The sequence below is a fragment of the Vipera ursinii genome, assembly GCF_947247035.1.
Source record: "Vipera ursinii genome assembly, chromosome: 9".
Lineage (NCBI taxonomy): Eukaryota > Metazoa > Chordata > Lepidosauria > Squamata > Viperidae > Vipera > Vipera ursinii.
In genome coordinates this window covers 23,240,542-23,254,273 of record NC_139523.1, presented here as the reverse complement: position 1 = coordinate 23,254,273, position 13,732 = coordinate 23,240,542, and the positions used below count along the sequence as shown (strand labels likewise).

Genomic DNA, 13,732 nt, shown 5'->3' with positions numbered 1-13,732 from the left:
AGAATAGGAATAGAATAGAATAGGAATAGAATTATAGAATAGAATAGAACAGAATAGAATAGAATAGGAAAGAACAGAATAGAATTATAGAATAGGAATAGAAATAGAATAAACAAGAATAGAATTACAGAATAGAATAGGAAGAGAATTACAGAATTATAGAATAGGAATAGAATAGAATAGGAATAGAATTATAGAATAGAATAGAACAGAATAGAATAGAATAGGAAAGAACAGAATAGAATTATAGAATAGGAATAGAAATAGAATAAACAAGAATAGAATTACAGAATAGAATAGGAAGAGAATTACAGAATTATAGAATAGGAATAGAATAGAATAGGAATAGAATTATAGAATAGAATAGAACAGAATAGAATAGAATAGGAAAGAACAGAATAGAATTATAGAATAGGAATAGAAATAGAATAAACAAGAATAGAATTACAGAATAGAATAGGAAGAGAATTACAGAATTATAGAATAGGAATAGAATAGAATAGGAATAGAATTATAGAATAGAATAGAACAGAATAGAATAGAATAGGAAAGAACAGAATAGAATTATAGAATAGGAATAGAAATAGAATAAACAAGAATAGAATTACAGAATAGAATAGGAAGAGAATTACAGAATTATAGAATAGGAATAGAATAGAATAGGAATAGAATTATAGAATAGAATAGAACAGAATAGAATAGAATAGGAAAGAACAGAATAGAATTATAGAATAGGAATAGAAATAGAATAAACAAGAATAGAATTACAGAATAGAATAGGAAGAGAATTACAGAATTATAGAATAGGAATAGAATAGAATAGGAATAGAATTATAGAATAGAATAGAATAGAATAGGAAAGAACAGAATAGAATTATAGAATAGGAATAGAAATAGAATAAACAAGAATAGAATTACAGAATAGAATAGGAAGAGAATTACAGAATTATAGAATAGGAATAGAATAGAATAGGAATAGAATTATAGAATAGAATAGAACAGAATAGGAAAGAACAGAATAGAATTATAGAATAGGAATAGAAATAGAATAAACAAGAATAGAATTACAGAATAGAATAGGAAGAGAATTACAGAATTATAGAATAGGAATAGAATAGAATAGGAATAGAATTATAGAATAGAATAGAACAGAATAGAATAGAATAGGAAAGAACAGAATAGAATTATAGAATAGGAATAGAAATAGAATAAACAAGAATAGAATTACAGAATAGAATAGGAAGAGAATTACAGAATTATAGAATAGGAATAGAATAGAATAGGAATAGAATTATAGAATAGAATAGAACAGAATAGAATAGAATAGGAAAGAACAGAATAGAATTATAGAATAGGAATAGAAATAGAATAAACAAGAATAGAATTACAGAATAGAATAGGAAGAGAATTACAGAATTATAGAATAGGAATAGAATAGAATAGGAATAGAATTATAGAATAGAATAGAACAGAACAGAATAGAATAAAATAGAATAGAAGCTGGAAGGGACCTTGGAGGTCTTTAGTCTCAGATAATCATCAAGTGAGTTTGCCTCTCCCACTGTGGTCATATTATCACACATCCCGTTCAGCTGGAAAGTGCCTGTTTGATCTGGGTTTATTCCAATGTAGAGAGGACTCTCCAAACTTGGCCACTTTTTAAGACTTGTGGACTTCAACTCCCAGAATTGCCCAGCCAAAGTTTGGAGACTCCCGATGTAAACTGCAAGCCCAGCTTATTTGACAAACTGCAGAGAAACAAACCGTGACATAGCATGAAGTTAAATTGGCTTTTAAGATGATCACGTTTGTAGAAAAAAACAAACCCTGTATTTAACCTACAACTATTCCACTAGATGCAAGGAAGCATGATCTTTTTTTAAAAAAAGAAAAAGAAAAAAGAAAAATCAATTGCCAGTCTTGGGAGAGCTATTTAATTTGGATCTGGTCAGACAGCAAAGGAAATCTGTTTCTGGTAAAACCAGAGAATCCTGACCATATAATAAATTGGCCCTGATACTTAAGAAGTTAAATAGCAGGTTCCACCCTCCCTTTGCAGTCAAAAAAGCCCGAGGTCAATCAGCTTTTCTTTCCATGCTCAGAGGACCTCTCTCCACCTGGGATCAAGGAACAAAATGACTCAAAACGACACGTGGACCAGCCTGGCTTATCAGCTTTACTCAAACAGTGACCGCACCACCCACCGAGGGCTCCGACGACATTTTCCCATTTTAAGACAAAAGTTGGCCAGATTGAGTGGAACTGGCACGCGCGCGCGCACACACACACACACACACAGTCACACAGAAAACAAAATATAGAGGAGAAGCCACAGCCCACAGTCCCAGCCTGCAGCGAGGGCACGTTCAGACGATCATTTCCAACTGCCGAGCATATTCAATGACCTGCTTGGCCAGCTCTGTGGAGGGGATGGTGGCGTCTTCCGCTTTCTGCTGCTGCCCCATGAAGCAGTAGTGGTTGTTTGGACCCAGGAGCCAGCCTCGCTGGAAGGGGGGAGGAGAAGCTGCGTGAGTTGAGGGGCTGACGGAGCAGCCCAGCAAGGCAGCCAAGGGAAATTCCTTGCCCACAAGAGAAGAGGGAGGGGAGGGGAGGGGAGGGGAGGGGAGGGGAAAGGAAGGAAGGAAGGAAGGAAGGAAGGAAGGAAGGAAGGAAGGAAGGAAGGAAGGAAGGAAGGAAGGAAGGAAAAGGAAAGGAAAGGAAAGGAAGGAAGGAAGGAAGGAAGGAAGGAAGGAAGGAAGGAAGGAAGGAAGGAAAAGGAAAGGAAAGGAAAGGAAAGGAAGGAAGGAAGGAAGGAAGGAAGGAAGGAAGGAAGGAAGGAAGGGAAAGGAAAGGAAAGGAAAGGAAGAAAGGAAGGAAGGAAGGAATGAAGGAAGGAAGGAGAAAGAATAGGGTTGGCAGGAAGGAAGGAGGGAGGGAGGGAGAAAAGGAAAGGGAGAAAGAAAAAGGGAAAGGAGAGGAAAGAGTTGGCTGGCAGGCAGGCAGGCAAGAGAAAGAGAAAAGGGTTGTCAGGAAGGAGGGAGAGGAAAAGAGACAGAAAAGAAAAAGAGAAAGAGAAAGAAAGGAAGGAAGAAGAGAAAGAAAAAGAAAGAAATTCCTCCACAGAAGAAGCCAAGGCAGCTGAGGAAGCCGCACGGCCAGGCTGACGGCTCACGAGGAGGAGCGTGGGCAGAGTTGGGCCCTGGTCAGCGGAGCTGCCCTCCCGGCGACTGGCCCAGCCCGGCCCCCTCACCTTCTTGGCGTAGTCGGACATCTTTTTGGGGGTGAAGAACAGCATCCGGGTGGCCTCGTTGAGGAGGATCTTCTCATAGGCCTTCTCGATGCAGCTGGCAATTTCATCCCTGGGGCGGGGGGAGGAAGGAAGGGAGAACCCAGGTCAGCCCCAGCCGGGAAAGAAGCGCTGAGAGGCCCGGAGCCAGGAAAGGCCCTGGGAGGAGAGAGAGGCCGGGCAGAGACTGGTGGGGAAGGGCTGGACCGGAGTCCCTTTCAAGCCGCATTTCTCAAAGCTGGCCTTAGTTTAAAACCAAGATACAACCCAGCAGGCTCCGACTGTAAACAACCATGGTTTACAGATTGGCAAAATGCACAAATATTGCCCGGCCACCCATCAAACCCGATCCTGGTTAGTGTGCCTTGTAAACCTGACACCCCCCTGGACGTAACTGAGCCTGGAATGCTGGTTCTCAGGCAGTTGGCAAGCCGGCATGTATCCAGGATGGTTGCAGCTTCCCCGGGGTCCTCAGTTTCTGGCCAGCACAGTTAATGGAAGAAGCTGGACTTGCTTAACAAACGGATGACTCAGTTAACAAGGGCTGAGTTTCACTTAAAACTGTGGCCAAAAAAAAAAAAAAAAAAGCTTGCAAAACTCCGGCATGTCTGCCTGCTCAGCTGTGGAAATTCTGGCCTCGAGGGCAATCGTAAATCAAGGATTACCTGTGCAGGTAGTCCTCCACTTACGACCACGACCAAGCCCAACATTTCTGTTGCTGACATTGGCTAAGCGAGTTTGGCCCCCATTTTACGACCTTTATTGCCCCCGTCGTAAAGTGAATTGCCGTACTTGTTAGTACTTGTTAAATTAGTAACGTGGTTGTGAGTGAATCTGGATTCCTCCCCCCCCCTTGATGTGGCTTGTCAGGATGCATGGAGGGGTGGTCACGTGACCCCGGGGGAATGCTGCGACCGTTGTAAATGTGAGCCAGTTGCCAAAGGTCTGAATTTGGATCGCAGGGATGCTGCAACGGTTGTGTGAACAAGGGTCATAAGTCACTCTTTTCAGCGCCCTTGTGACCTTGAATGGTCACTGAGTGAACTGTTATAAGTCAAGGACTACCTGTAGTAAGAGGGGGGCCCCTCCCCCAATACCCCGGGTGTCCCCAAGCTGAAAGGAGCGAGGCCCACCTGACTGTGTCCAGCAGGATGTCAATGAAAAAGGCGTAACTCTCTGCCGGGATGTTGCCTTTGGCCAGGAAGACTTTGTTGTAACTACCTTCCATCAGGTACTGAAGAGGAGAACAGATTACACAATCGTCACAACAACAACAACAACTACAACAAAAGCATCCCTGAAATCCGTCTCACAAAAAGTGGAGGGATGACGATATGGCTCGCTGCTGCCCAAGAGATACACTGACGTTGAAGGCATGGCTGAATGGAGTCGTGAAAGAAAGGATTGCCCAAATGAAATGGGAATGGCAAAAATAGAAACAGTGGCAAGGTCAGTTTAACTGCTTAAAGATCTGAATTGTTGAACTGGCCCACGGCAAGTTGTCCCGAGTTGTGAGTTGCCCAGGTGAGCCAGCTCGTCCCATTCCGGCGGAGAGGGGCACATCCTGAATATGTATAAGGTTTTTCATCTACCCACTTTGGGGATTTTGATATTATTTTACTGATTAAACCAATTTATGGGTGCAGCTTGCAACTGTTAAAATATCCACTGTATAATTAAAAAAAACTATACATGCGCACATCCGAAGGGCAGCAACAAAACATTCCCAAGTTAGCCACGTGATTGGCCCCATCTCCATTTGCAGTCCCCAGGCATGTTGAATAGAGATTAACAGAACTGGAAGGGACCTCGGAGGTCTTCTAGTCCAACCCCCTGCTCAAGCAGGAGTCCCTACACCATTTCAGACAAGCGGCTGTCCAGTTTTTCCTTAAAATCCTCCAGTGATGGGGCACCCACAGCTTCTGAAGGCAAGCCGTTCCGCTGATTAATTGTTCTAACTATCAGGAAATTCCTCCTTAGTTCCAGGTTGCTTCTTTCTCTACTTGGTTTCCACCCACTGTTTCTCGTCCCGCCTTCAGGGGCTTTGGAAATTGTCCTCCCATCTTCTTTGTGGCAGCCCCTCAAATACTGGAATGCTGCTATCATGTCTTCCCAAGTCCTTTTCTCTAGACTGGCCATACCCAATTCTTCCAACCGTTCTTCACGTGTTTTAGTACCCAAGCCCCTAACCATCTTTGTTGCTCTTCTCTGCTGAGAAAACCACGTGCTTAAGGCCCTTTGCGAAAAGCAACAGGTGAGAGGAATCAGACCTCTCCCACATACAAAAAATATATGGGGAAGAACAGAAACTCAAACCTCTGACATCATCAAACATCCCTATCTTCCTATCCCAGCTCCTTGGGGAGGATCCGAGAGGTGGATGGAAATGCCAAATCCAGTCTAAACATCGGGCTGATTGTGCGAGAAAATGTGTTGTTGTTAGCTACAAAGTCTTGTCTGACCCATCGAGTCCCCATGGACGACGTTCCTCCAGGCCTTCCTGTCCTTTACCATCTTCTGGAGTCCCTTTAAGCTCAAGATAGATGATAGATACATATATAGATACATAAAATGGATGAAAGATGGATGGATGGATGGATGGATAGAAAAAGAGATACGTAAGTAGAGGGAGAGATGATGGATGGATGGATGGACAGATGTTGTTGTTGTTAGCTGCGAAGTTGTGTCCAATCCATCGCAACCCCATGGACCACGTTCCTCCAGGCCTTCCTGTCCTCTACCATCTTCTGGAGTCCATTTAAGCTCACGCCTACTGCTTCAGTGACTCCATCCAACCACCTCCTTCTCTGTCGTCCCCTTCTTCTCTTGCCCTCAACCTTTCCCAGCATGAGGCTCTTCTCCAGTGAGTCCTTCCTTCTCATTAGGTGGCCAAAGTATTTGAGTTTTAGCTTCAGGATCTGGCCTTCTAAAGAGCAGTCAGGGTTGATCTCCTCTAGGACTGACCGGTTGGATCGCCTCGCAGTCCGAGGGACTCGCAGGAGTCTTCTCCAGCACCGTAGTTCAAAGGCCTCAATTCTTTGGCGCTCAGCCTTTCTTACGGCCCAGCTTTCACTGCCATACATTGCAACTGGGACAAAACGTTAACAATCCACAATTAAAAAGATGGGGAGGAAGGGAGCGGTTACCTGCTCCAGAGACACAGGGTGCTTGATGTAGACGTTAGTCTGGATGTCCTTGGACGGCAAGCGTTCCAGCTCGGTGTGAAACTCGGCAACGCGGTTTTGGGACAGCAGGAAGAGGAGGTTCAAACCCAACAGCTGGTGCTTATAGGCCGACTCGGGCAATTCGTCTCTGAGGAAGGAGCAAGGAGAGACGGGGAACATGTCAAGAGGGGGGGTGGTGAGGACGGGAGGGCCTGTGGGCAAAAAGCCTAGAATAAAATAAATTAGCAAAAGGCACCGCTCCCACCCACACTAGGTGCCTTTCCCTCCCCTCCAGCAGCCAAGATCCTCTCCAGCTTGTGGGGTCTTCGGTTGTATGGAGCAGCTGGCTGGCTGAGGAATTCTAGGAGTTGAAGTCCAGAAGTTTTTTTTAAGTTGCCAGGTTTGGAGACCCCTGGCATAGAACAACGTTTCTCAACCTTGGGCCCTTTAAGACTTCTGGACTTCAACAACTGACGTCAACCCCTCTTAAAGCTCCCTAGCGTGATGGCTGAGGGATTCTGGGAGTTGAAGTCCACTCCTCTTAACGCTCTCTAGCGTGATGGCTGAGGGATTCTGGGAGTTGAAATCTACTCCTCTTAACACTCCCTAGCGTGATGGCTGAGGGATTCTGGGAGATGAAGTCCACACATCTTAAAGTTGCCAAGGCTTACTGTCCTCTGATTTACTAAATTCACCCAAGTGCCTGTAGCCATAGAAGGTACAAAAGTTGGCTAACTATGGTTCAAGTGGGCTGCTGAACACACCCAACCTGAAGTGAAGGCTTGCCGGAGCACACGGGATCACTGTGCCTGGGATAATGTGGAAAAATCACAAGGAGCTTGGTAGGCTAACTCCTCCCAATTTCACAAACTTGCAGCTTCTCCCCTATCATTTCTTTGTTCTAGAATGGCATCCAATCTTGCTTAATATTAGATTCCTACGATGCTTTTATTTTGTACAACTCAAAAGTGGTCTACTTAACGCAATTTTCTCTAGCACAATAATCCAGGGAGACGGGCTGAGACACAGGGGACTAAGCCACTCAGCTGGCTTTCATGCCTAAAGCCAGGCTAGACCGTAGGGCATCCCAGTTCCTAGTCCAGCAGCTTCACCCCTACCCGAGACTCAACCTTTTACAGATTTATTTTTTTGATAGTTTTGATATATCGTCCCACGGCTTTCGGGATCGCCCGAGGGAAGAAAACATTCCCTCAAAAAAAAAGGCGAAAATATTTACTTGTAGTCAAAGTAGTAGCATTTCAGCTGGGCCATGTATCTTTCAAAAGATGGGATGTCTTTCTTTAGGATGCTCCACTGGGCTCCGATTTCTAAAATGTCTCCTTGAAAAAGGAAGATAAGAACAGGCAGAGCATGAAATAACAACAATAACAACGACACAACAAGCAAGGACAGCACAAAAGCACAGGGCCAACAGTTGGCCTTTCAGCGGGGAAACCTCGCTGTCCTCCAATCAATTCAGAGCAAATGACAAGGATGGAGGAACAGTTGACTTGGATTTTCATTAAGTCACAGGCAACGACTTCCTGCGTTCCAGCAGGGTGGAATTATCACAGGCGTGACCTAGGCCTTCCCCGTGCTGTTAAAATGAGTCACGTGAGGCGTTTTGAACCCTACAAAAAAATTCAGCCAAGATCCAATCTTCGCCTCATGATCCATCGACATGGCTGAAATTTAGCAGGCTGACCACTAAGGAACTCCTGGCTGGGCAGTGCAGATAGTCCACGACTTAGCGACCATTCATTTGGCGACCGTTCAAAGTTACAACAGCACTGAAGACCTTTTTATGACAGTTGCAGTGCCCTGCAGTGGTGTGTGTGTGTGTGGTGTGTGTGTGTGTGTGTGTGTGTGTGTAGTGTGGTGATCCCTTTTTGTGACCTCCTGACCAGCCAAGCCAATGGGGAAGGCCAGATTCGCTTAACAATCCTGTTATTCACTTAACGACTGCAGTGACTCAGTTAACAACGGTGGCAAGAAAGGTTGTAAAATGGGGCAAAACTCACCTAACAAGTGTCTCGCTTAGCAGCATATGCTTTAGGCTCAATTGTGGTCATTAAGTGGAGGACTGCAGCTGTACAGGCAGCCCTTGACTCACAATCACAACTGGGTCCGGAATTCCTGTGACTAAGCAAGGCAGTTCAGTGAGCCCGGCCCGATTTTACAACCTAGTTTTTGCCATAGTTGTTAAGCGAATCACACGGTCGTTAAGCGAATCCAGTCCCCCCCTTTTTTTTACTCTGCTTGGTGGAAGCCGGCTGGGAAGGTGACGCATGCTGATTACGTAACCCTGGGATGCTGCAACCGTCGTAAACACAGGGTGGTTGCCAAGCGCCCGAAATTTTGATAGGGTGACTTGTGAGGATGCTGTGATGGTGGAGTGTGAAGATGGGTGGTTTTTTCCAATGCCGTCATAACTTAAATGGTCGCCAAACAAATGACTGTAAGTTGAGGACTACTTGTACTTGGGTACCCTTTTGTAAGCGACCTGAACAAACAGGATTTCAATATAGTGAAAAACATTTAACCAGCCTACACCGTGTTTCCCCCCCCCCCCCAGCAAAAAAGACCGGGTCTCATATTAATGTTTGCTCCAAAAGACACATCAGGGCTTCTTTTCAGATTAGGGTTTATATTCGGGGAAATACGGTACTAAATGCCTCCCTCTGGCTGGCGGGTCTTAACTAAGGCTTATTTTGGGGGTGGGGCTTATATTACGAGCATCCTGGGGGAAAAAAATCACGCTAGGGCTTATTTCCCATTTGGCTCTCATTTGGGGGGAAACGCGGTAGTTTAAGGGACAAGGCTTTCTGACATGGAAGGACGAGTCTGTTCGCTGCTCAGCTTGGTGGTCAGAATTCAGGGATTAGGGCAGAATTTCTCCAGACCTCTTCCAAAATTAGAAGGCACCCGGTCAAACTACGTGCGGGCTCGTATAGTACTCACTTGCCAAAATAAGCTGCTGTTTAGTCAGTTTGGTGCCAGTGGTGGGCAAGAAGTTCAGCTCAAGCAGAGCCAACTGAAACGCAAGAAGAGAGAAAGAGGCTTGCAGACAATCAAGCTCACCGCAGTGTATTACCATCTCCTCTGATACAGAAAACACCATCAACGCCCCACGATCCCCTGCGACCGAGGTGGGGAACTAGGTAGCCCCCCCCCTTTACGACTTGTGGACTTCAACGCCCAGAATTCCTGAGCCAGCATGGGAGTTGAAGGCTGGCTGGGGAATTCTGGGCGTTTGAAGTCCACAAGTCATAAAAGAGCCCAAGTTTACAGGGTCAGCATACTACCCCCCCCCCGACATATTGCCCCTCATTTTACCAGCCTCAGAAGGACGGAAGGCTGAGTCAACCTTGAGCCGGTCAGGATCGAACTCCTGGCAGTGGGCAGAGTTTGCCTGCAATCCTGCATTCTAACCACTGCGCCGCCACGGCTCTTAAGTGAGTTTTGCCCCATTTTACGACCTTGCTTGCCACAGTTGCTAAGTGAATCTTTGCAGTCGTTAAGTTAGTGACCCGGTTGTTAAGTGAATCTGGCTTCCCCATTGACTTGGCTTGTCAGAAGGTGGCAAAAGGGGATCACGTGATCCCAGGACGCTGCAACCGTCATAAATATGAGCCAGTTGCCAAGTGCCTTAATTCTGATCACGTGACCACCGGGAATGCTGCAACAGTCATTAAGTGTGAAAAATGGTCATAAGTCACTTTTCCCAGTGCTGTTGGAACTAAATGAACCGTTGTAAGCCGAGGACTGCCTGTACTGAAGACCCGGTTCCACCCCTCCCCCCTGAGATCAGCTGACCTCAGTTTGAGCACTTGGCAACCAGCCCAGCTTTCCATTTGCAGCATCCCATGGCCACAATTTATATTCTGTCAAAAAACTTTGTTTACTGCCCGTTTTCAGCAAAACACGGCACAGCAAATAAAAGACCACTGCAAAAAGGAAAAAAAAAGGTTGTAAAATTGGGTCAGTCGTATGATGATCCCCTTTACAACCATCATGACTTACGACTTTAATGGGCAGGCTCCATTATGGTCATAAATGGAGGACTACCTGTATGCTACCTTAAATATTTTTTTTAAACAGCAATGTATTAACAATAAACAAACAGAACCCCTGACAGCTGCCAGATGCCGAGCCTCTAATTTCAGACAATCCACTCTTGCTGATAAAAACGATGGACAAGTTCGTCCGGTAACTTTGCTTTAGCAAGGAATCCTCCTGGCTGAAGCATTGGGCTGGAGGGAGCAATCCTCTCCGTTCGGAGTGTGTGACTCAACAGAGAAATTAAATACAGGAAAAAACAGCAAGCTGAATCATTCACCTCCCTCCCCAGTTTGAAATGTCATTTATATTTGCTTGTTTATTACTATATCTTACATGCTGCTCCATTTCCAGGGATTCCGAACCCCCCGACAGTATTCATTCAAAGATCCAAAAGAAAAAATCAGTTTTAATAAAGTTGCATTCACCGTTTGGGGAGTAGTCTTTCTGGAACTGTGCTTTTTATGGCTCTATAAACGCCTTTTTCTTTTGGGGGGTAGCCCCTGATCTGTGGAACAATCCTCCTCAAGACAAGATGGTTCCCCCAACTCTTCTTAGGAAAACTATTCTGTTTTGTCCATCTTCAGCATTAAGGTCAGTTGAAGGGGGGGTGAGGGTGTCCCCTTTGGGCTGCTCGGCCACCGTTTGGTATCTATTCAAGGTGGACAGTGATTAATATTTATATGTTAGTAATATGTAAGGGTATAGGTCTATACATATGTTGTATATCAGGGGTGTCAAACTCAATTTCATTGAGGGCCGCATCAGCATGGCGGTTGCCCTCAGGGGGCCGGGTGGGTGTGGCCAGGGTGGGCATGGCCTACTGGGTGGGCGTGGCTAGAGTGCATATGGCCTACTGGGTGGGCGTGGCCAGCTCTACATCGTTGGCATCAAGGGTGCCTATGGGGGCCTGGGCAGAAGTGGGGCAGATCTGAGGGTCTCTAGCAGAAGGAGGGTCTCTGGGCCAGGGCCAAGGCAGCGGGGGCCGTTCCCTCACTGTTTCCAGGATGGCTTCATGTGGCCTCATGAAACCACTTTGCAGGCCGCATCCGGGCCTTGTGTTTGACATGTCTGTTGTATATAGTATGTTTAAATGTGTGCCATGTATGTGTACACTTTGAGAGCCAGCAACTAAACTTTACTTTTAATGTGTGCCATTGTGCCCACAGTGAAAAATGGCAATAAAGGTTATCTATCTATCTATCTATCTATCTATCTATCTATCTATCTATCTATCTTTTAAAGATTCATAAAGCTGCTCAAAGTCAGAGAGCACGATTGATATATATATATATGTTCATATTTTAATGTTCCACGACTTTGTATTGGTTTTTGTTTGTTTTTTTAGGATTTGTTTTCTTGCTGCATGCCGCTCGGTGTGACATTCCCTACAGTGGCCTTCTTTTATTTATCAAACTTCGAACCGCCCATCTGTCTTCCAGCTTACAATCCGTAAGAGCAACAATTAGGTTAAAATAACAGCAACACTAAAATCGATTACGGGACAATACGTTAATTAGAGAAATAAAAAGAAAGGCACATCGTTTTTAAAGCAAGGCCATTTGGGCCTTATGGAGAAAGAGCTTCGCCAACCAGCATCTCTTGGCCCTGTTGTCCCCCCCCTCCACCCCACCCCCGGTCCCCCCTACGCCACGCAACCACATACAGGTAGTCCTCCCGCTTACAACAGCTCATTTAGTGACCGTTCAAAGTTACAACGGCACCGATAGAAAGTGATTTAGGACCGTTTTTCACACTTAACGACCGTCGCAGCATCCTCCCGATCGCGGCATTTACATTCAGATGCTTGGCAGCCGGTTCATATTTATGACGGTCGCAGTGTCCCGGGGATCGCTGGATCCCCTTTTTGTGACCTTCTGACCAGCAACGTCCAATAGGGCAGCGTTTCCCAACCTTTAGGAACTTGAAGATGCGTGGACTTCAACTCCCAGAATTCCCCAGGGGAATTCTGGGAGTTGAAGTCCACGCATCTTCAAGTTCCTAAAGGTTGGGAAACGCTGCAATAGGGAAAAGCCAGATTCACTTAAGAACTCTGGTCTCAATTGAACCCCGGCAGCGTTTCTCTTAGCAACAGCGGCGGGCAAGGTGGTAAAAGGGGGCCAAGCTCCTTTAACAAATGTCTCACGCTCAGCAGGAGAAAAGGTTGGCCTCCCTTGTGGTCGTAAATCGAGGAACCCCCCCCCCCAGATGCCGCCTATCCCCCACAGCAGGGGTCTTCAAACTCGGCCCTTTTATGACTCATGGACTTCAACTCCCAGAATTCCTCAGCCAGCGTACCTGGCTGAGGAATTCTGGGAGTTGAAGTCCATGAGTCATAAAAGGGCCGAGTTTGAAGACCCCTGCCCCACAGCCTCCCTCCCAAGTCACCCCCCGGCTGCCTTCTTCAAGCTTCCGGATCCCCGGTTTTCTCGCCGCCTCCCCCGCTCAGACCGAGTTCTGCTTCCCCCGTTTTGTCTGTTTCTAGTCTTCCCCCCAACGGCAGTTTCAAGCATCCTCCCAAGTTCCCACCGAGCGGTCTCTAGTCTCCCCCCCCTCTCCCCGCCCCCCTCCCCTCGCCGGCCTCCTCTCACCTTAAGGCGGCCCAGCAAGTCGCCGCACTTGCTCAAGCTGAGGTTCTTGCGGTTCCACTCCGCCCGCAGCTGCTCGTACATCCCCGCCGCTTCCTTCAGCCCCGCCGCATCGGCCCCGTTCAGCACCGGGCCGCCGGCCGCCGCCATCATGGCCACCGCCGAAGCCATGAATCTGCACCCGGCGGGACCGTCGCGAAAAGGCCGCAAGCCGCCCCCGCGCTTTACGGCCGCGGCCGTCAATCGAGCGTCTCCCTTGGCAACGGCGGCGGCGGTGCGCGCGGAGCCGGCCGGCTCGCGCTTCGCCCGATTGGCTGGGAGGAGTTTGGCGCATGCGCCGAGCGGATTCTAAAAAAAACAAAAAAATATGCTCGCGCCGCCTGGTGGCGCCGGTTGAGGGGAGAATTTCGAGGTGTGGGGAGGCTTAAACGGCGGTGCGGAGTTTGGGGAAGGCGCGGAAAGGACAGGGCAGGGTCCCCCCCCCTCAGTAATGTCAAGGTAAAAATCACCTTTGTAGAGGGCGACGGACCGTGCTTCGGAGAATGCATGATACACTTGCAGGAAGGCAAGAAAAAACACGACGCATAATCTTACTAAATACCTTTTACTTACAAAATATAAAAACTAAATATATA

General features: G+C 46.6%; 2 protein-coding genes across 2 annotated transcripts in view; one reads left to right on the top strand and one right to left on the bottom strand.

The window, feature by feature from the left end:
* Positions 1-2,155: 2,155 nt before the first annotated feature.
* On the bottom strand, positions 2,156-13,303 carry PSMD8 (proteasome 26S subunit, non-ATPase 8). The gene is made up of 7 exons (XM_083368996.1): positions 13,101-13,303; positions 9,412-9,484; positions 7,688-7,790; positions 6,433-6,598; positions 4,420-4,520; positions 3,251-3,359; positions 2,156-2,504 (listed from the first exon to the last, which is right to left on the bottom strand). The coding sequence occupies exons 1-7, from the start codon at positions 13,266-13,268 to the stop codon at positions 2,367-2,369; spliced, it is 858 nt and encodes a 285-aa protein (XP_083225122.1). The 5' UTR covers positions 13,269-13,303; the 3' UTR covers positions 2,156-2,366.
* Positions 13,267-13,732, top strand: part of CATSPERG (cation channel sperm associated auxiliary subunit gamma) — a gene marked incomplete at its 5' end in the record, with an annotated part of 42,273 nt that continues 41,807 nt past the window's right edge. Inside the window, one exon of the mRNA XM_083370146.1 lies at positions 13,267-13,420. Within this exon, the coding sequence (XP_083226272.1) occupies positions 13,267-13,420 (154 nt within the window). The remainder of the gene's footprint in view (positions 13,421-13,732) is intronic.

Bases quoted from the DNA above. Each gene is read 5' to 3' on its own strand.
- PSMD8 (XM_083368996.1), bottom strand. From the start codon at position 13,268: ATGGCTTCGGCGGTGGCCATGATGGCGGCGGCCGGCGGCCCGGTGCTG. The intron at 6,599-7,687 runs GTAAATATTTTC...CTCCTTCCTCAG, and splicing joins TGCTACTACTTTGACTACAA to AGACGAATTGCCCGAGTCGG. The intron at 4,521-6,432 runs GTAACCGCTCCC...TCTCCTCTTCAG, and splicing joins ACCCTGTGTCTCTGGAGCAG to TACCTGATGGAAGGTAGTTA.